The 22,026-nt window shown below is 34.7% G+C and overlaps 1 protein-coding gene and 1 non-coding gene across 2 annotated transcripts in view; both read left to right on the top strand.

Moving 5' to 3' along the window:
- LOC106138830 (uncharacterized) overlaps positions 1–20,829 on the top strand; it is a 154,055-nt gene extending 133,226 nt beyond the window's left edge. The window contains exons 6-10 of the mRNA XM_013340113.2: positions 13,148–13,320; positions 14,962–15,184; positions 15,615–15,954; positions 16,201–17,329; positions 17,737–20,829. Coding sequence (XP_013195567.1) covers positions 13,148–13,320; positions 14,962–15,184; positions 15,615–15,954; positions 16,201–17,329; positions 17,737–17,954 — 2,083 coding nt within the window. The 3' untranslated portion in view covers positions 17,955–20,829. The remainder of the gene's footprint in view (positions 1–13,147; positions 13,321–14,961; positions 15,185–15,614; positions 15,955–16,200; positions 17,330–17,736) is intronic.
- An 846-nt stretch (positions 20,830–21,675) lies between these two features.
- Trnad-guc (transfer RNA aspartic acid (anticodon GUC)) lies at positions 21,676–21,747 on the top strand. The gene has a single exon. It is a non-coding gene; the product is annotated as a tRNA-Asp (tRNA).
- The last annotated feature ends 279 nt before the right edge of the window (positions 21,748–22,026 follow it).

Here is a 22,026-nt window from a genome sequence, read left to right as displayed (position 1 = left end):
GTAATGTAATTTATTTATTTTAAATATTTAAATTATTTATGTATATTGTTACTATAACTGATCATAAATAATAGAAAACACATGTTTTTAGTTATTCTTGTTGTTACAAAATCAATGCTTATAATTTAAATGTTACTTTCTTTTCAAATACGTGGCGAGATGTAAAACCCCAGGGGCCTAACTAATTATACCAGTAATTTATTGTTTACACGATATAGCGCAGAGTTCATAAATGTTTTGTTTAAAACATCGGGAACGTATAACAAAAGGAACTTTCTAATAATTAATGTTATCTCTCCGGCTAATGATGTTTTATTGTGATGTACTTTGTTATATACATACATAAAATCACGCCTCCTTCCCGGAGGGGTAGGCAGAGACTACCTCTTTCCACTTGCCACGATCTCTGCATACTTCCTTCGCTTTATCCACATTCATAACTCTCTTCATGCAAGCTCGGCGTTTTCGGGTACTTTTGACCTTTTTGTTATATACATATAAATAAATATAGGTATACGGGACAAATTACACAGATTGAGTTGGCCTCGAAGTAAGTTCGAGACTTGTGTCACGAGATACTAACTCAACGATACTATATTTTATATTAAATACTTATATATGTAGATAAATATATGTAGAAATATAGTAGTAAAAATATGTAGATGTAATAAACATCCAAGACCTAGGTCAATCAGAAAAAGTTCTTTCTCATCATGCCCTGGCCGAGATTCGAACCCGGGGCCTCCGGTGCAATAGACAAGCGTACTACCGCTGCGCCACAGAGACCGCTTGTAATATTTCATTAGAATGTTATGTTGTTTGTATACATTTTTCATTCATAAATTCAATCGTATAATCACGTCTATATCCCTTGCGAGGCATATAGCATATTATGGCGCAGTACCAGTATTCTTAGAGACATACATTTTTTATAGTAGTCCTAGGTTTTTCTGATAAGCCTGGGTACCGCTTGAAATTTTATCCAACTCCAGTCCGATTTTCTGACATATTCATGAATTTGATCAACTTTTAATGGAAATATGAAGCGCAAAATGTAAAGAAATAAAATTAACAAAATAATTTAATCAATTTTTATTTCTTTCAAAAGTACTCGTATATATGTAAGTAGATAATGTTTGTTTTTTTTTTTCAATTTAAAACGTTCGTCGGAAGTTTTATTTATTTATTAGAAAAAGTCATAACATATTCAAATCGAATAATAATTTCACGTTTCAATGTACATCAACCGTGTTCTATCTTTTTTCCTGGTAATTAACCCCTCGAGTGTCTTTATTAAACATTCGCCATTTTTAAAATGACTGCTTCGTTTTTCACTCTGACATTTGTCCCAATGTTCTTGACAAATTTCCAATGATAAATTTATTTTATATATTTATCTTAGATACATACGAAACGGAGAAGTTATTGTAAATATATACATTTAATCACATCTCTATACTTTACGGGTAGACAGAGCCAACAATCAATAAAGACACTGAGAAGTTTATTACCCTTTCCCTTTTACAATCTGCACAGTTAAAAAAAACAGTTGACATACACTATGTTTTTATTTGCCAATATGCAAGCGCACGCTTTTAATGTACGCCTATTCCCTTAATTCCCTTAGTCGCCCTCTTCCTGACAACAAATTTGATCAAAAAATATTGCAACATAAACAAAGTTGTTTGTCTAAAGCCGTACAAGTTCCTATAAATAATTTTATTTCGATGAAACGTCTATAAACTTCGTATTTATGTTAACATCCAATTTTATTACTGGCCACATCTAAACGTTTTGTATTGATTAATATTTCTTTTTATTTATTAATTTTTGTGAGTTCATTACGTAAGTCTGCGATTAGACTTAATATTATTTTCGTCATATCATTTCATATAACTGAATATGTCTTTAATAAATACAGGATTATTCTCAGGATTATTATGTGTTTTAACTCTTTATTAAAACACGTAGTAGTACGTACAGTCGTACGTAAGATGTATCATTCTAATACCACAGAATATATTAAATTTTTATAGTGCCTTGTGGTTCCCGGCACCAATACAAAAAAGAATAGGACCACTCCATCTCTTTACCATGGATATCATTAAAGGCGACTAAGGGATAGGTTTACAAACTTGGGATTCTTTTTTAGGCGATGGGCTAGCAACCTGTCACTATTTGAATCTCAATTCTATCATTAAGCCAAATAGCTGAACGTGGCCTTTCAGTCTTTTCAAGGCTTTTAGCTCTGTCTACCCCGCAAGGGATATAGACGTGACCATATGTATGTATGTTCAACCAAAAGTAATCCTATATAATATAAAACATATATGACTGAAGGTGTCTACCCCGTAAGGGATATAGACGTGATAATATGTATGTATGTACTTAAGGCATCCCCAAATGTTGATGTATTAACATGACTGCGCAGAATTAAATTATTCGGAGGCATGACGCACAGAGCATTGCGTCTAATTTATTCATGTTTTACTTCTGGTTAATTTCAATTAGTATTTATCTTATCCATGATGTTTGCTATGTTTTATTTTATTTATTTTACAACAAGGAGAATAAGGAAAAAAACATAAAATAAAGAGAAATTCTGTACAAGGGCTCTACTTATTTCTAGAGAAATTTCTTCCAGCAGGCCCACGACAGGAAAGTGTAAAGAAAGGCATTGGCTTGTGTACATAATAATTAAGATATAAACTTACTTACATTGTTTGTGTGAGCCTCTGTAAGTTTAATGATGAAACCAGATTCATCCTTTTTTATCCAACAAATGTTTAAGAACAGTCAGCTTTCATTTCGGTAATCATTCAAAAATGGGGAATCGAAACGGAATTTATAATGAAAAACTAGTTAACAATATTTTTTTGCAACCTCAGTTATAATTTTAGTTTTTAACTAGCTGTGCCCCCGACTTCGTCCGCGTGGTATAGTTATTTTGGGCATCATTAAAGCCCTCAAGGAGGAATAATTTACCCCGTATTTTTCTTCACATTTTCCATTATTTCTTCGCTCCTAAAAGTTGCAACGTGATGTTATATAGCCTAAAGCCTTCCTCGATAAATGGTTTATTCGACACAAAAAGAATTTTTGAATTCGAGTAGAAGTTCCTGAAATTACCGCGTTCAAACAAACAAACAAACTCTTCAGCTTTATTTTTTTTTAAGTATAGATATTAAGACCTATCTCGATTCACGCAAACATAGGTTAAATTCTAATATAATTTTATTGACTCACATCCCCAAGATACCCCATTCACATCAGCACGAACAGGAATCTATTACTAATGTGTTTAGTTTGTTGGGTGTATTCTCGGTGCTAAGCAGAAGCGATCAAATAAACTCCGCCACCCTGAGTTTGGCAAATTGTTTGAGTTCCCAGAATTTTGGGAATTCAGATTGTGCGTTTTCTTCGAGTTGGTCTATTGTTATACTTTATATGTAACTCTCTTTGTCTACGTGAGTCAAATGTTTTACTTACTATCCGTATAAATATGTCCACAGATTTCTGTGTTTGTGTTATTAATTATTATGTCTCGTGATTATTGGCCCTGCCTATCCTGTAAGGGTATACGTTACATAAATTGATAAGTAGGTACGTTTTTACTTGACAAGGTTTTTTTTATAAAAGTATTTATCAGTTCCCCTGTAAAAAGTTCTGTTACACAGACTTGTTAAAGATTTAAGTCTCCTTCTACGTCTGCCGCAAGACAATGGAGCGGTCCAATTCTACCGTAAACTTCGTGGTTCTCTTAATAGGCAGCATTCTATTTATATTAAGTATAGTACATCTACCGCGAAAAAATTATCATTTTTTTCAAGTTAAGAAACGACCATAATTATACTTAGAGGTTTTGCAACGTATCTTAGGATTTAGGATCACATGCTCCTGACAATAAGACTTAGCAAGTTGAAGCAAGTTAAGTAATCACTGTTGTCGGAGATTAACAGATCCGAAGCTAAGTTGCTTAACTTATGCGTTCCAGTCGCCTGTCTAATACCGAGCACACAAAATAACGAAAGAACATATGTGTATGCGCTCAAGAAATGCATCATACTTTCTCATGTTAATATTTAAACCGCCATTTTTAAGATTCATCTTTACTAATTTTTTAAAGCTGAAGAGTTTGTTTGTTCGAATGCGCTAATCTCAAGAATTACTGATTCGATTTGAAAAATCTTTTTACGTTGAATGGTCTATTTATCGACGAAGGCTTTAGGCTATATAACATCACATTACAACTATAAGGAGCAAAGAAATGATGGAAAATGTAAAAAAAAACGGGAAAAATTATTCTTCCTTTAAGGGTTTCAATGATGCCAAAAATAACTATTCCACCCGGACGAAGTCGCGGGCACAGCTAGTTGATGGATAAATGCAAAAGTATATTTTTGCCACATGCCGTTAAGACAACCGATGCTGCACACCCTTGTGTAAACATATGGCCTTGCAAATTTTTCAAGACTGTTGGCTCTGTCTGCCCCGCAAGGGATATAGACGTGGCTATAGGTATTGTAATCGAGGCTGAAGTGTTATTCACACTTATTGTTTTTTTTAACGCTTTTGTAGTGCAAATTCACTGGATGCATACGTAGGTACATCTGTCCTTACTTTAATTCTGACCCAGCTCACGAGACCCCTTATAAATAAGTGGCTTTCCGTTAAAGGGGGGCGCTTGTTTGTATAATTTGCCAGTTTTAACACCAGTAATCAATCTGATGAAGATGGAGACCGAAGAAGTGTCTAATTTATTTGACAAGTAACCAGCTTTGCTAAGAAATCTCTGGTAAAAATAATTCCTCATCATGGTACATGGCTGATTGTATTGACTTTAAAAAAAGGCATATTTTTAAGTACTAGACAGACAGACGGGCGGACATTAAAGTCATGTAGTTCCCGGCATTTTATTAGAATAGGACCACTTCATTTTATTTCCATGGATGTCGTAAAACGCGATTAAGGGAATGGCTAATCAATTTGAGATTCTTCTTGTAGCAACCTAGCTAGCTTAAATTAGCTGTCACTATTTCAATTCAATCACTAGGCCATGCAGCTGAATGTGGCCTTTCAGATTTTTGTCTACGTCTACCCCGCAAGGGATATAGACGTTAATATATGTAACATCATTTCAACTAGAAATAGAAATTGAGGCCGAAATATAAAAAAGGTTATTGAATCCTTGTTTGAAAACATAAGGTCTGTTCATCCGGTACCTCGCCTAGGGCTCCTTTGATATTACCCTATATTTTTAATGGAAAGGGCAAAAACACAGGGTCGGCTTTAGGGAAAATTGTTTTACCAATTTATTTAGGGAAACAATGGTTATCAAACAGCAGAATTTAAAAAAAAATCTTATACTGTTCAGGATTTTTTGTTATAAAAATAATGTTAATTAAACATTATAGTTTTCAACGGTTGAAAAATATAGTATAGTTAAAATTAATTATCAAAAAAGATGTAGACTTTGTGATCCGAAATTTTATATTGAGCGTTTATATTTTTATACCCAAAAAAGTACGATTTTGAACTTATAACCTCCGTAACCATTGCAGGGGAACCTAACCCCTACTGGATGATATGATCACACATCCAGATGCGTGAATGTGCAGTTTTACTCACGATGTTTTGTCTCCCCGTAAGAGCATCGGTTGGTATACTAACTAATGTACATAACTTTGAAAATAGTCATTGGTATATAACCGCGGTGGGATTCGAACCGGTGCCTTTAATGCGTTTTAACCAAACACCTTAGCGATTCTACCACCGACGCTCTGACGACGTATTCGATTTTATTAGTGTGATGAAATATTTCTAGTCATTTTTACGCATGTTTATTTTCCGATCTTTTGATTTGAAATTACACACACACACACACACACATTGTGTAAAAATATTTTTGATTAACGACCCATACAAGCGAAACTACGGTTGAAAGCTCGTATTTAATAAAGTACTCGTAACTCTAGTCGTAGTCTTTCCAAGACTGTTGGCTCTGTCTACCGTGCAAGAGATATAAACGTTATTTTATGTGTGTGTGTATATGTACTCGTAACTCGTGATTATATATGTGTGTGTATATGTACTCCCCAATAGATTCGTCGCATGAATGCACCGTTTATGCACTCCGGGCGCCAGATATCTGACGCCGTCAGACGATGCCTATCCTTCTTTATTTGTCTTGTTCTCAAGTGACGTTCAATAACGTTTTTATTACACACTAGAGTACGACCGCGGCTTCCACCAGCTTGCAATGAAATGTATGCCATAAGATTAACGTAATTTTTAACCAATTTTAACAGGTAAAAAACGTGAATAACATTTTTTTTTTCTTTTATAGCAATGTACTATTATTATTTATATGTTACTGCTCTATACACCTCGGATTTTTGAGAGGCTTGGGTGGGGATATAAATCCAACACGTAGACGCCCTTTGGAGAAGTTGATGTTATATTGTTCTCCTGCCAAAACCCGTTCCCTGGCATATCAATAGACGATATGTCATATTATTAACTGTGTTAATTTCTGTGCATTAAACATATTACAAACAAATAAATATAAAAATATTATTTAAGTTACAAACGTCATGATGGAATGAAACACTTCGTTCGCGACTTGGCAGGTTAAAGTATTATATTACAAAAAAATATATATAAATAAAATCTTTCTCTCTTAATACGACCCTGTATTTCTTATCTTTTATTAACTTCCATCAAAACGTTTTCATTTCACATTCTTATGGAACATTTTGCAATATACACACGCCTAAAATAATTACGAAAAACTCGTTGAGTTTGTCCTCTACCTACATACATATAATCACGTTTATATCGCTTGCGGGATAGACAGGGTTGAACTGTGTTCAAAAGACTGTTAAGCCATGTTCAGCTGTTTGGCTTAATGATAGAATTGAGATTCAAATAGTGACAGGTTGCTTTTGTATAGCCCATCGCCTAAGAGATATATACCAAGTTTATAAGCCTAACCCTTAGTCGCCTTTTACGACATCCACGGGAAAGAGATACAGTGGTCCTATTCTTTTTTCTATTGGTGCCGGGAACCACACGGAATTTGAACAGATACCTTATGCTCGAAAGGAGTAAGTCAGTTCTGGTAATATCAGGAAGCGATGATTATTTTAAGTCTCAATTTCATCATTAGAGCATCCAGCTCAACGTGGGATATCAGTCTTTTTGAGACTGTTCTCCCACCCCGTAACGAATAATACATACATAAAATCACGCCTCTTTCCCGAAGGGGTAGGCAGAGACTACCTCTTTCCACTTGCCACGATCTGTGCATACTTCCTTCGCTTCATCCACATTCATAACTCTCTTCATGCAAGCTCGGCGGTTTCGGGTAACGAATAAAGACGTAGAAATTTGTGTATATACTTATCTTTTCGTCTGACCTACGTACCTTGTGAACAGGGAAACCTTATCTTGCTTGGGTCATGGTTGTTATCCTAGTTAAAAATAAATTTACAGGGAACAAATTGTGTTGTGAGAGGTATCCTAAATTAAAGTAACCATACGAAACTGACAATTATTTATACATAGTCAAAATGTTTCTAATCTGGAAAGAATCTATAATAAAATGGCAACACTGCAACTTAAAATCTCATTAAGTTAACTAGCTTCTAAATAAATACCCAAATAAAATACAGCTATCAACTGAATTAGCCCTAAGAGAGATGCCTGCATAACAAAAGGCTTTTATAGTGCCATTGGAGCCATAGATGGCAAGAAATATAGACACGACGCTATAAAATATGAAATTTTATGGGTAAATGAACATTTTATTTTACATATGAAGCCTAGCCATGCGAACCCCATAAATCTCATGATCAAATTACTTTGCACACTAAGGTGTAAAATGAGTTTTCTTCCCATAAATAATACTTTATATTGTAAAAAACAATATCATATTGACTGCTTTCATGCATGCTTACAATAATAATTTATTAATTCTGAATCGTTAGCTGGATCGTTAAACAGAATATAAATATACATATAATATCACGCTTCTTTCTCGGAGGGGTAGGAAGATACAACAATTCATTTCAATGTTGCGTTTCACAGTAGTTTTTCATTAAAAGCAAAACATGCCTTAACGGTTTACTCAGATTAAACTTTACATTATATATTTTTGCCGTGTGGTTCCTGGGCACCAATAAATACAAAAAAGAAAAGGACCACTTCATCTCTTTCCCATGGATGTCGTAAAAGGCGACTAAGGGATAGGCTTACAAACTTGGGATTCTTTTTTAGGCGATGGGTTAGCAACCTGTCACTATTTGAATCTCAATTCTATCATTACGCTAAATAGCTGAACGTGGCCATTCAGGCTTTTCAAGACTGTTGGCTCTGTCTACCCCGCAAGGGATAAAGACGTGACCGTATGTATATGTATGTATTATATATTTTTAAAAACGTTATTTTTATCACTCACTACATCCAGTGATGCATAATAAATAACTACCCAAACATATGGCCTTCTATAACTTTTGTGACTAAGTCGCCTTCTACAACTTTCACGTATCTATGTAATTCCATCAGAACACTGTTGAATCTCTTTAGTTTATGGTCTCCAATAAAATCTAAATCTTTGCGACGATCGCAGCCGCGTGCCTCAGACCCGACTTCAAAACAAGAGGTGTTTCCGCTCTTGAAACTTGAGAGAAACCATTTTTATTTCCACATAAAACTTTAAAGAGTGTGGCAAACAGCCGTGTGTCTTGGTAATAAAATAAATTAATTTTATGACCAGAACGGTGGCTACATACATGCACATAGTCACGTCTATATCCATTGCGGGGTAGACAGAGCCAACAGTTTTGAAGACTGAATGACCACGCTCATCTACTTGGCCCAATGATAGAATTGAGATTCAAACAGTGACAGGTCGCCAGCCCATCGCCTAAAAAAAAATCCCTAGTTTGTAAACCTATTCCTCAGTCGCCTTTCACGACATCCATGGGAAAGAGATGGAGTGGTCCTATCCTATTTAGTATTGGTACCAGGAACCACACGGCTTTCTGTTCTTTTCTTGTTTGTCCTTTCTTCGCTAACAGAAACACTAGTAAGCATTTACAATCAAATAAGAAAGAATATCGCACAAACTGAACATTCCTAAAATGAGATTAAAATGACTGAATGAAAACGGCTCGAAAAGCTGAGCATTTTAAAATACACATGTCGAAATTAAAGAGGCGAATGGAAATGCAAATATAATAGGGTGCAGTGGAGCGTTTGAATTTAGTCGGGTTTTCGTGGTTAGCGCGCAGGTCACGTATGCACGGCGCATCTTGCATAGAGGATGCGTTTGAATGCACTCGCTCAAAATATAGGTAGAACAGAATTCTTGTTTGTCTATAAACTCTTTATTGCACATAAAAAAAATAAACAAAAAATAGAAAACAGTCATTGGATTTAGAAGAATGTGTACAATGCCCAATCGGGATTTCTTCCAGTCAACCAAAATATAAAGGAAAATACAGAATCGAAGAGGCAGCGCACATTAAAAGCATTGAGAATACGTTACGATAACCAATTAATTACAAACTTATTAATAATAAACATACATATAAACTTACATAAATATAAGTAGACTTAAATGTTAGATGAATACAATCTTTTGGTCAGTGTTTTAAAAGAACTAAGGTTAAGGGTAGATCTCGTATCTTGGGGGAGATTATTCCAAAGTTAAGCAGAACTTTCATCAAAAGATAAGCCATAAATTGATAATTGTTTTGGAACATACTAAATATTGCTATTAAAACATTTTATTTCTTATTCTTAGTTCCATAGAAACACTAATAGTTACTTATAAAAAATATATATATTTTTGTTGGTTGGTTAAAATTAGCCGTAATTACAGCTATTTTTATTCTTATAAAATCAACAACTTAATACCTACTAGAACTTTTTTTGGGAGAAAAATTATTGTCTTGCCAGAAATACATAATATTATGAAGTTTCCCCCTGTACTCTCTATATTTTATACAAGCGCCTAGTTAAATGTGGACTAAATCATCATAGAGGAAGTCACAAACGGTCACCCAGTTATTTATTGTTTTCGACGAAATTTTGCATAAACGCCAGCCATTTGCATTTAAACAGTAGCCCGCGTTTTGTATAGCGAATAGAGTTATTTCGTTTGCTTTGTGAGTTTTTTTTTTTATTTAGATTTTGTAGCAATTTCACCTATTGTGTGAAATATCTCTTTCTGAACATAATATGAGATATGACATTCTCACCTTTTTGCTTTTGTACTTTTTTTGCAACGTGTCTGTATTTTAATCTCAATTCTATTAGAGAGCCGCTTGGCGTGGCCTTTCAATCTTTTCACACGACAAACTCTTTCAAGACTTGACTTGACAAGACTTTCAAGACCTTTCAAGCTCTGTCTGCCCCGAAAGGGATATTTGTATGATAACCATTCTCATAAACTATACTACGCCTTTTCTTGAAACTGTTTCTTGTGAACTTACTTGTTTCAGACAACACGACCCTTTGTTGTGGACCTATACCTATACTTAGATCTATCCTATAAACAAAACAGGCATTCTAAATCCAATTGTAAATTAAAAAAAAAATGTCTATCACGTGTCTAAACATCCCAATTCAGTGAATTTCGGAACGGAGATAGTTTAAGATATCTGATTTCTGATGTCACAGACATTTTTAACGAACTATGTAACAAACCACTGCTTCTAATCTTGTTATAAATATATTGACTGAATACAAATAATGAACCCTAATTATTTACATAACTTTTTAACTTTTAAGTAAATAAAAATACTCTAGCCTCATTATTATAGAGTCCGGGCATTTTCCAATGTAACACTACCCGCAATTAAGGCAGGAATACAGAGATAGGGCAACCCTACGAGACGTCGAACCAAAATAGTCGAGACTACAGTCTGTGCTCCATTTACACAGATGTCGAGTTCTAGATGTGAAAAGTAATTCGTTTTAAAGTCTATTTGGAATTCTTCTCAACAAATTACTTCTAAACTTGGGATTCTTCTTTTAGGCGACAGGCTAGCAAGCTGTATTTGAATCTCAATTCTAACATTAAGCCAAACAGCTGAATCAGTATTTTTAAGTATGTCGGCTCTGTCTACGCCGCAAGGGATATAGACGTGATTATATGTATGTATCTACTTACAAGACATGGAAGTTAAAATCCGAGAGAACACCGACTGATTGACTGACTAATTGCTGGGTATTTGATATTTTACATGTAGGTTCCTTATATGGTCTAGGGGTGCATCAATAAAACATTTTATCTTACAATTTACGTGGGAAGAGACTAGAGCATACTCTACTATATATCTATATTACAGAAGGCATACAATTATACAAATGCTCCTAAATATATATCTCTACGTCATCCAGATATTGTTAACTAAGTAATTCTGCGGAATCCAGGCGGGAATATCTGGAATCTGTGAAATTTCCAGTCGCGACAAATGAAATTCCTCTGTGGTCAAATAATTTTCAATCTAACTCCAGATTTACACAGACAGGAGACGTCTTATTTAGTTCCAAGAATTTCAGGGATCAAGAATAAATCTTGAATTTGATTTAAAGTCTTATTATCGGGAATTGCTCTTATATTGTTACTCGTATTGTTGTTGTTACTAAGGATAAGCTTACAAACTTGGGATTCTTTTTTAAGGCGATGGGCTAACAACCTGTCACTATTTGAATCTCAATTCTATCATTAAGCCAAATAGCTGAACGTGGCCATTCTGTCTTTTCAAGACTGCTGGCTCTGTCTACCCCGCAAGGGATATAGACGAGACCATATGTATGTATGCACCTCAAATTACTTACATAATTCCAACGTACAAACACATATCAATTTTTCTAATCAATTGTGGATTAAAGTCGCCGCGTTTAAACTAAAGTAGACTGTCACTTTGACACTATTTTTTCCTTAAAAATCTATTATAAAGAAAAATTTGTTCAGCTTTATAGATTATTCATTCATAGATAATTCAACCAGCTATCCTTTTATTCGGAAGACATCTCAAATTACAGTTAGCTCCCAATCTGACTGACTTCCACATTTAACTTAACAATTTCGAAAACATCATCAATCATACATTCAACATATGAACTTCACACATCAAACTTCATCAGAAACAATTATCGTTTTCAATTAATTAGAGCACACGAGATGCGGGTGGTCTGAAATCGTCATGTTCAAGTTTATAAAGCTGTTATTATTAGTTTAGTTTTCAACAATCAAACAATTTGTTAGCTACTTTCGTCTACGTTATATGTTATCATATTATTTATAACCGCCTTAAAAAAAAAAGATGGTTCTCAGTCTGACCTCTATATATGTTTGTCCGCGATTATCTCGTGTTTCGCTGTACCGATTTCGTTGTGGTTTTTAGGGAAGTGTTTGTTACACTTGTTAGGAGAAGGTTTTAGAAATTAAATCATACATACATACATAACATCACGCCTCTTTCCCGGAGAGGTAGGCAGAGACTAAATCTTTCCACTTGCCACGATCTCCGCATACTTCCTTCGCATCATCCACATTCATAACTCTCTTCTTGCAAGCTCTGCGGTTTCGGGTACTCTTGACCTGACCCGTTACCAGGACGTCCTTAATTAATTTGGTGTAATTATTGTGATTCTACTGACAATGGGCAACCTGTTACTATTTGAATCTCAATTCCATTAAAATCCGAATCGTAAAGCTATATCTGATACAGCTGAGGTCTTGCCAAGACTGTTGGCACTGACTACCCCGTGACGGATGAAGACCTGAGTGTATATGTTTGTATACATACATACATATCGTCACGTCTATATCCCTTGCGGGGTAGACAGAGCCAACAGTCTTGAAAAGTCTGAATGGCCACGTTCAGCTATTTGGCTTACCTAACGATAGAATTGAGATTCAAATAGTGACAGGTTGCTATTCTATCGCCTAAAACAGAATCCCAATTTTGTAAGCCTATCCCTTAGTCGTCTTTTACGACATCCATGAGAAAGAGATGAAGTGGTCCTATTCTTTTATGTATTGGTGCCGGGAGCCACACGCCACTATATGTTTGTATATATATAAATATACAATATTTCTCAAATCCTAATCTAAAATTTTCTTCCTCAGACGCTATGGCATGGTCGACAAGCGGTTCTGCGTGGAAGGTGGCTCCCGCTGCGGCAAGGGCGAAGGCCTATTCGTGTTCGCGGCGGAGGGGGGCAGGGAGCTCACCGACCTTCTAAACGTGTACAGCCACGATGCCCAGTCCAGGCTCAGCATAGCTTCCAGGAGTGGTTCTGGTGAGTTACTATAAATTTTTAGCAGCAAGTCCCGATTCAAAGTCAAAGTTTTTTAGGTGCAAAGTTTACATATATATATATACATTTAATCACGTCTTTATCCATAGCGGGGTAGACAGGGCCACCAGTCTTGAAGACTGATAGGCCGCGCTCAGCTGTTTGGCTTAGTGTTAGAATTGAGATTTAAATAGTGACAGATTGCTAGCCCATCGCCTAAAAGAAGATGCCCAAGTTTATAAGCCTATCCCTTAGTCGCGTTTTGCGACATCCATGGGAAAGAGATGGAGTGGTCCTATTCTCTTTTCTAATGGTGCCGGGAACCACACGGCACTTTTGTGGCAAAGTTTAATTGCCACAAATGTGCGTGTTGCGAGCTGAAACCTGTTCTTTGCAACAAAAAGCAATTTACGTGCGCTCGGATAAAAGACGAGTTCAACGACGTCTTTCTTAAATCAGACATCATGCATGACCTGCCTAATCTATAACATATGACCAATGACACTATTAGTTGCCGCCATTTTGGCTCAATTTATATGCTGACAATTTAACAATCTAGCGAACAGCCTCTTGTTGCTATATCAAGTTTCGAAATGACAACAGTCGTGAGTGAAAGACAATTTATTTGTGCCAAAAAAATAATTAAGTCAGAAAGTTCACTAATTGTTTTAATTATGCAAAGTCCGCTCCCAAGGGACCCTGATTAATCCCGCGTAAATTCATAACTCAATTCACAAGTAACTTTGCCCAATGAACTTAATATTCTATTAATAATTCTAACTACGAAATAACTGGCCATTTATTGAACAGCCTTCGACTTGAAATGTTCAGTTTAACTTGTTTAGGAATACATTAATGTAACTGCGAATTAATGAAAAGGTTGTAAATATACTATAACAACTGGCAACACTATTTGGGAGGCTGGATTCAAAGAAAATGGACAAGGTAGTAACCTTAAATATATCGTAGTAGTAACCACGATATATATATGTGCTTAATTGGTCATCTTAATGATTGGTATATTCAAAAATCTAGATAGAGGTATACATATTTTTTTAACAAATTACATACATGCATACATATGGTCACGTCTATATCCCTTGCGGGGTAGACAGAGCCAACAGTCTTAAAAGACTGAATGGCCACGTTCAGCTATTTGCCTTTATGATAGAATTGAGATTCAAATAGTGACAGGTTGTTAGCCCATCGCCTAAAGAAGAATCCCAAGTTTGTAAGACTATCCCTTAGTCGCCTTTTACGACATCCATGGGAAAGAGTGGTCCTATTATTTTTTTCATTGGTGCCGGGAACCACACGGCACCAAACAAATTAACAAATTTGTGGAATAAATTTCCCGAAAAGAGATGTATCAATATATTTTCGACACGGCAGACACTCCCAGATAGGTTCAACTATATTTATGACGATAAAACTAGTATTTAAAAATTCTTTCAAATTAATGTCTTAAAATGTAACCTTGTCTGTTTAATTGATTCATACCCTTTTTTTGGAAACTGAAACATAATTTCGACAAACATTTCTCTGCCTTGTAAGTCAAATACATATTTTTTGTCAATACCACAACAAAAAAAAAACTACCCTAATTTAAGTAGGTAAATCATGCAAATAAATTACCTTCCCCAGTCCTCGAAAAACGTTTCTCCGACACGAGTTCCTGTATGGATGACTGTTTCCACTCGTCCATGAGGTCCGTGTCTCCGTCCTGGGCCGGCCCCGCGAGCCAGACCATGCACTGCCTCTCAGACCTGGACGCAAGCCTGGACAGCAACGGAGAAGAGAAGTTCAGGAGACCCACGTCACTTCCTAGGTGTTCAAGTTGCATTGGCAAAATCAGTCATTTGACTAGGTATGTTGAATTTTTAGAAGTAAATTTCTTGTTGCGAAGTGGTTCCAGTAGTATTTTTGAATTGTACGAATATGATTCAGAAATACTGCTTTGAACTCTCTTTAGGGTTCAAGACATCACCAACACCCTTACATTCAGTGCTTATTTAGTTGCATCTACCACGAGTGATTAATTTTATACTCGTAATTATCTACTCATCCTAGCTCAGGAATTAAAAAAATCAGGAATGGATATACTAAAATATAATCTTTTAAAAAAAATAATTATTCCATTACATAAGAGAACAAAAACCTGATACATAAATATTTTGAAGATTATAGATAAAACATATCTAATCTGTCAAGATAAATTTTATTAGTACTCGTAATTTTACAACCAGTAACAAAACATAATCAAATACAACTCTTCTTAACACGAGTTACAATTGCAGATCGTCGACCTGTCACACGCCTGGATCAATCATGTCCCCAGTTTGGACAATGGACAACATAATGGAGAAGCGATCGGACTCAGACAGAGCCTCGATATACTCCAGATCAAGTGGCAGTGCTTCCGAATACAGTGTCCCAAGGAGTTCTTGCGTTTTGGACAAGAGTTTCGACTCCAAAAGAGCAAGCCCAGTAGCGTGCTGTACGCCCACGATTCCTGTGAAAACTGGGGCAGCCTGTCAATGTTGGCAGCAACCAAAACCTTGCTGTTGTAGGAAGAAGCCTTTCAGCGGACCGTATGAGAATTACGACGTCCCGAAGACACCGATGCCGCTAATACAGGTAAGTTGATAAACTTATTCGTGTAACGAAAATTTGTGCGATATTTAAGAAAAAAGAGAGAGAATTTATACAAAATATAAAAACTTTGGAAACTGTCTTGAAATCCAAATGTTACATTTTCCCGATAACTTAAACTGTTTATGACTTATGTATCAGAGAAGGCTTTCTTATTTGAAGAAATCCCGAAAGAGTTGTTTTGTTTTTCTTCATTATATATTATTGAAGAACATTTTCTTTTCTTTACAGGAGCATCCTGTCGATAGCAACAATCCTGCAAGCCTTTATGATACACCAAAGAAACTGAAATGTCTTCTAAATGGTCAATCATGTAATTGTTCACATTTGACCGAAGCCAAAACTGAAGACAACCAAACAATTGAAAATAACAATGCATGTGATACTAGTGTTAATAATAATGATGTTACTGTAGAATCACATTCAAATTATGTTAATGTTACCCCTATTACCAAAAAACCACAAGTAGATTACGGGAATTATGCTAATGTAGATATCTCGACTACACTGGAAAAGTTCGAGAGTTCTATGCAAATTTTAAGGAGTGCAGGGTTCAGTCAAGAGGAGCTAGATGCTTTAGAAGATATCCCTGAACACGATGATGACATTTCCACAGCAACGACAAATACAGTTCATCCTTCGACGGAGTGCTGTAATGACCACACGAACTATATGCAAATGGATCCTTTAGAAACTAGCAGTTCGAGTAATAGCAACAAGAATTACTCCGACAATGTTAGTCGAATAAGTCACGTGTCAGATCCAACGCAACATTCAGACACAATCAGTACAATTAGTACGAGGAGATCCAGTTCAGCTGATTTTACCAAAAGACACGATGACGACTTCGGTATTCATAATCAAATATGTTTAACGCCGACTGTGCTCAGGAAAGCACCTAAAAGTGAAAGGATAAACGAAGGAAACCTATTTAAACCTTTAGAAATTATCGAGCCATCGGATAAGGCATTCAAAGTCCCCGAATCGAAGAGCGAGAACATCTTTATCACTCGATTTCGCGACGCAGTCAAAATTAGGCGATCTTCGAGTGTGCCGAGTAAATCCGATAAGAATCGGGACTCTTCAAGTTCCAACGACTCCGGGGTGTCGACTGGATCACTGAAACACCACAAGGGTGACTTCACAGACTTCGAAATGCCGATAACGAACGCAAAATCGACGAAGAAACATATGAAGTGCAATAAACAAATGAGGAAGTCAATGACACCAGTACATATGAATTTTTCCAATTCGTCTGATCCTTTGAAGAATCTGACGTTCCATTTCGAAGAGGTGACGGCATTGGCCAAATCCAATTCGTGTGACGTCGATACATTGACGAGGCGGAAGAAGAATCATTGTAAGTATATATTTTACCAAATACAACTGATATTTACATTTCCCGTAATTCGAGTAGTTAACCAATATATAGATAGATAGATAAAACTCTTTATCGCACCATAACATTAAAACATTCAAAACAGACAGGGATGACGATGATGATGATGAGATGAGAGAGAGAGACTTATCGCTAATGCAATCTCTTCATTGGAGAGGAGAGATTGGCGTTAGCGTATATATTGGAACGTTTATCCGTGACTTTAAGTTTTTGTTGTATAAAGCCCTCAAAAATTTCCTTGATTTGGTACATCAATTAGATATTTCAATTGTAGTATCTTGTTCAGCTAAGAGTACTCATACTATCACAATATTTTTGGGCAATAAAGATAATAAACGACTGACTTAATCGACAACTCTTCATTTCAGTGGAAGCAGACATCACCGCTCGTCACAGCCACCTCACCAACAAGAGCACCTCCAGCGGAGCCTCTGACACGTCTGACTACATGGAGTCCCTGTCAGTGTCTTCGTTCAGCTCGTGCGACGTGTCCGCAGACCGCCACGCCGCCCGGCCCAGGTCGGGGAAGGAGTACGCCAGCATTGACCGAGCGGCCTTGGCTAGTGTCTGCGATGTTGGGAATTGATAAGTCTTGATGTCTTCGAAGAAATTTTGCCGAATTCTGCTAGTTATGTCAGGGAGAAGAGACAAGTAGATGTAACGATAGAAATGAAGGGTATCAGTGAAGTTGTTAATGAAAAACGGCTGCCTTAAAATGGCTTAAGTTTTAACTTCATGTCGCGAGGGAAAATGTTAGATTATACGCAAACTGTATAAGAAAGAGGACTTTAAGTACTATATAGTAGAGTTGTATTTTACTTTTTCTCTGAATAAAAACAAGGCAGATATAAACATGGCAAGATTCAAAGATGATATTTAAATAATATTGTAAAATTCATTCAATATAAAAAAAAAGATCTTATTATGAATGCGATAATAATTGAAATATCAAAATGGTCCGAAATATAGTAAAGTCGAAAATCAAGAATTGATAAATGTCTTCATTGTTCTCAGTTTTACGACGTTAACCACTTGGTTTCTATTTAAACCATTGATATAAACTACTCGTATCAAAAATCCACTGTTTTTACTCACAATGTTTACTGAGAATTTTTCCATTACAGTGTTTGGTTTTTGCCGTTAGAAAAATTCCTATGTGATGTTTGCACAAATGTTATATTGGTTTTTATCATACGCGATGGAATACGTACTTTATGTATGTCAAATTTATTGCTAAAAAAGCGAAAATGGTAAGCCGTCTTAAAAAAATATGAAACTGTTTTAAAGTTTACTATAAAAAAATAACAGTGCTCTAATATGTTACGACTTTCTCTGAAACAGATGATAATTTACTATTTATAAATACTACAGGTATTTAACGCGTACGTAATGTACCTTTATTTTATCTGGTACGTAGAATCGTGTTACAGTCAGTCGCTCGGTGACCACAGATCATTGTAAAATGATTCGAAATGTCCGAAATAAAAAAGGTTCGTTACGTGCGCATTTTAACCCCTAAACTTTCACAGTGTATTTATTATAAATAGGAAATACTATGTGAAAAAATTAGTAATTACAAGATAATTACATGTCCCGACTTGTCCATATGTGTAAATATATTATGTACATATTTTTAAGTACATAACAGCACGAATACTTACTGTTGTTCCTATGTACATAGATAAAAAAGACTAGATATGCTAAGAAATATGTAGACTAAACGAATTTAGTATTTTAGTAGTGTGCCAAAAATATTGTAGCTGGCTTTACAATAAAGGGTTTTGGGTATATATGAATAAGGTGTGAAATATATTTAAAGCTCCTATTTTTAATACATTTCTGAAACGTGTCATTTTCTAACGAAATTTCTAAATGGTGTTCAATATTTTGGTTACACGGTCGTTTGTAATTTCATGAAATGAAATGACTTTTAAGTAATTTAATATGTTAAATATAAGATTAAATATGAATAAAATAACTTTTTTAAATGTGTAACATTAAAATTGAAAATCTTCGGATAATGTCTAAATATAACATTACAAATTATAGTAAGTATAGGTACTTAAATTATTTGTGCCTTTTTGTAAAATATGTTAATTTTAGTGTTTCATTTGTATGGGTTACCTTGTCTTTTCGTATTTTGTAGTTTACTATAAAAAAATACTTAAGTATAAGTAATGTTTACTGAGGATTTTTTTTGTCATATGTACGTTTAAATAATATTGCATATTTATATGTAAAATGTAAGGATTGAACATAGTTTTGAAGCATGTATATCTATTTGCAATCAATAAGCAATAGTTACCTTCCAGTAAAGAACTTTATATTCATGTTTGTAACAATTTTACTGTACAGAACATTTTGTAATTAAAATTAGTCCGTCATTCAGACTCGGTCCTGCCATACATAACCTATAAAATGTACAGAATAAATAACTATTGTAATCTTGCGTATTTACTGAAATATTTCTTTTTTTTTTATTCAATCATGTTCATTTAGTTTTTTTTTTTTGTTGTCAATTTCTTGCTATTTATCAATGCTATTGAAAAGGCAAATTATACAAGCTAAATGAAAATGATTGATTTATTTTGTTAGGTCAATAAAAAATTAACATATTTATGGTTTATAAATACGGTAGGAGACAAAGTTGAGTTAAAATAAATAACCAGTAAAAGACAAAACATGTCAGACAATTTTGATTAAAAATTGTGTAGGTTTCGACAAAATTAATTAATTACAAAAATAAGGCATACCAACCTAATATATGAATTTAAAATTAAATACAATTTTCTGATTGAAACTGCTATGTAGAATTACTACACCATTGAATTATTTGTTTGCGGTAAACTAGAAAATATTAAAAAAAAATACATAATATTACAAACATACTTACCCAATTTTGTCTCTTGAAAATTAAGTGCTGTTGGTTTTTCGTCTAGTCAGCGGTAGGCGGTGACCACACCTTATTTTTTCAGTTCAACAAACAAATAAATATATATTCCAAGTTTTAAGCCAGTAACACAACTTTGCAGTTACAGTATACGTTTTTATTTTTTAAATCGACTCACGATATAATAATATTAAAATGTTGTTTTGATTTGACAAAAACTTTAACATTCCTCGAAATTGTATTAACTTGCAAAAAAAAACAATGTTTTCTTTTCATAAAAACTTCAAGGCGGGTAACCTGTATTTTTCCCCCAATGTAACTTATCGTCACATATCGATATCGATATTATTTTATCGATATTTAATCGTGGTCGCCGTCGTTTGGTTTTGGTATCGCACATGTGGATTGTATGCACATAAAGTACTTTTAAAAAATCTATTTTCTTACGAATATTTTCTTATGTTGCGATAATTATATTATACATTGTACTTATTTAACTCTTTGTAATATTACATTGCAACTCTGAAAATGAAATATAGTGCATTTCAAGTAAACTTTTGTAATTTTCTTTTCATTCCTAAGATTTTTTTATTACATTAAGGTAAGTTTCATAGGTACTTTGGTCCCTTTGGTATTAAAAGTAATAGCCTATACCTAGTATGGTTAAAGAATTGTAAAGTTGTAAAAACTGTTGCAAAAAATCAGAAAGTCTTAATAAAACCTACTAATCCTAATTCTTTCTAATCTTATTCATACGAAAGTTTGATGATGTGTAGATGTATGTACGTTACTTTTTCACATATAATGTACTAGACTGATTTTGATAAATTTTGGTGGACGGGTAGAATTTAACCTGGAGTAACATAATAAGTAAATTTTCATTCTGAAATTCCCACGGGAGTGAAGCCTCGCGGCACAGCTAGTAGATTGATACAGGCAGTTTTTTTAACATTTCATAAAAACAGTAAGTACATACATGGGACGCAGATACATATATCCTTTAAAATCTTATCTTGAGAACTTTAAATCGCGACTGTTCATAAGAAAGCAGGCACTTATAGTGAATTGAATTATTGGTTGGCAATAGGTTTATTACGCATTTTCTGCTTCAGAATTGAAAAATAGGCTGTTGGCTCTGTCTATCCCTAAGGGATAAAGGCGTGATTTAAGTGTGTAATGTACACTCGTATGCTTACAATTCACCCAATATAATCGATATTCGAAACTTAGCGATTCGTTCAGAAAAGTAGGTATGACGTTGACGAAGTCATGCGTGAATTGCAAAAATAAACTTTATTGTTCCTAAAATATGAGCCTATACTTTTTGTTCGTAGTACTTACAGATCTATCTAAATCGAGTTCACAATTCAACGACTTCGTTATGGTTATGTTCAATAATTTCGCAACTCTACGTACGTCTTCGGTAGTATAGTGGTCAGTATCCCCGCCTGTCACGCGGGAGACCGGGGTTCGATTCCCCGCCGGAGAGAACTTTTTGTTTAAAGAAATTTGTAAAGAATTTATTTTTATTAATAAATTTCATTTTTTATTTTATTTTTAACATATTTTTGTTTTGAAAATTCTATTTTTTCAGTGATGTTACACATTTGTTTTCATTATTTATCACATCATTATACTACTAAAGTGATATAGATACGCAACGGACATATTTAATAATCAAAATTTTAAGACTTAGAATTTGAACATTTTTTAATTATGTTATATACATTAGTTTGAGCGCTAACCGATGCCCTAACGGTGATAAAAC

This window comes from Amyelois transitella, chromosome 17 (genome assembly GCF_032362555.1).
Source record: "Amyelois transitella isolate CPQ chromosome 17, ilAmyTran1.1, whole genome shotgun sequence".
Taxonomy (NCBI): Eukaryota; Metazoa; Arthropoda; class Insecta; order Lepidoptera; family Pyralidae; genus Amyelois; species Amyelois transitella.
Note: the sequence above shows the minus strand (reverse complement) of the source record. Positions and strands in the feature narration are given on the sequence as shown.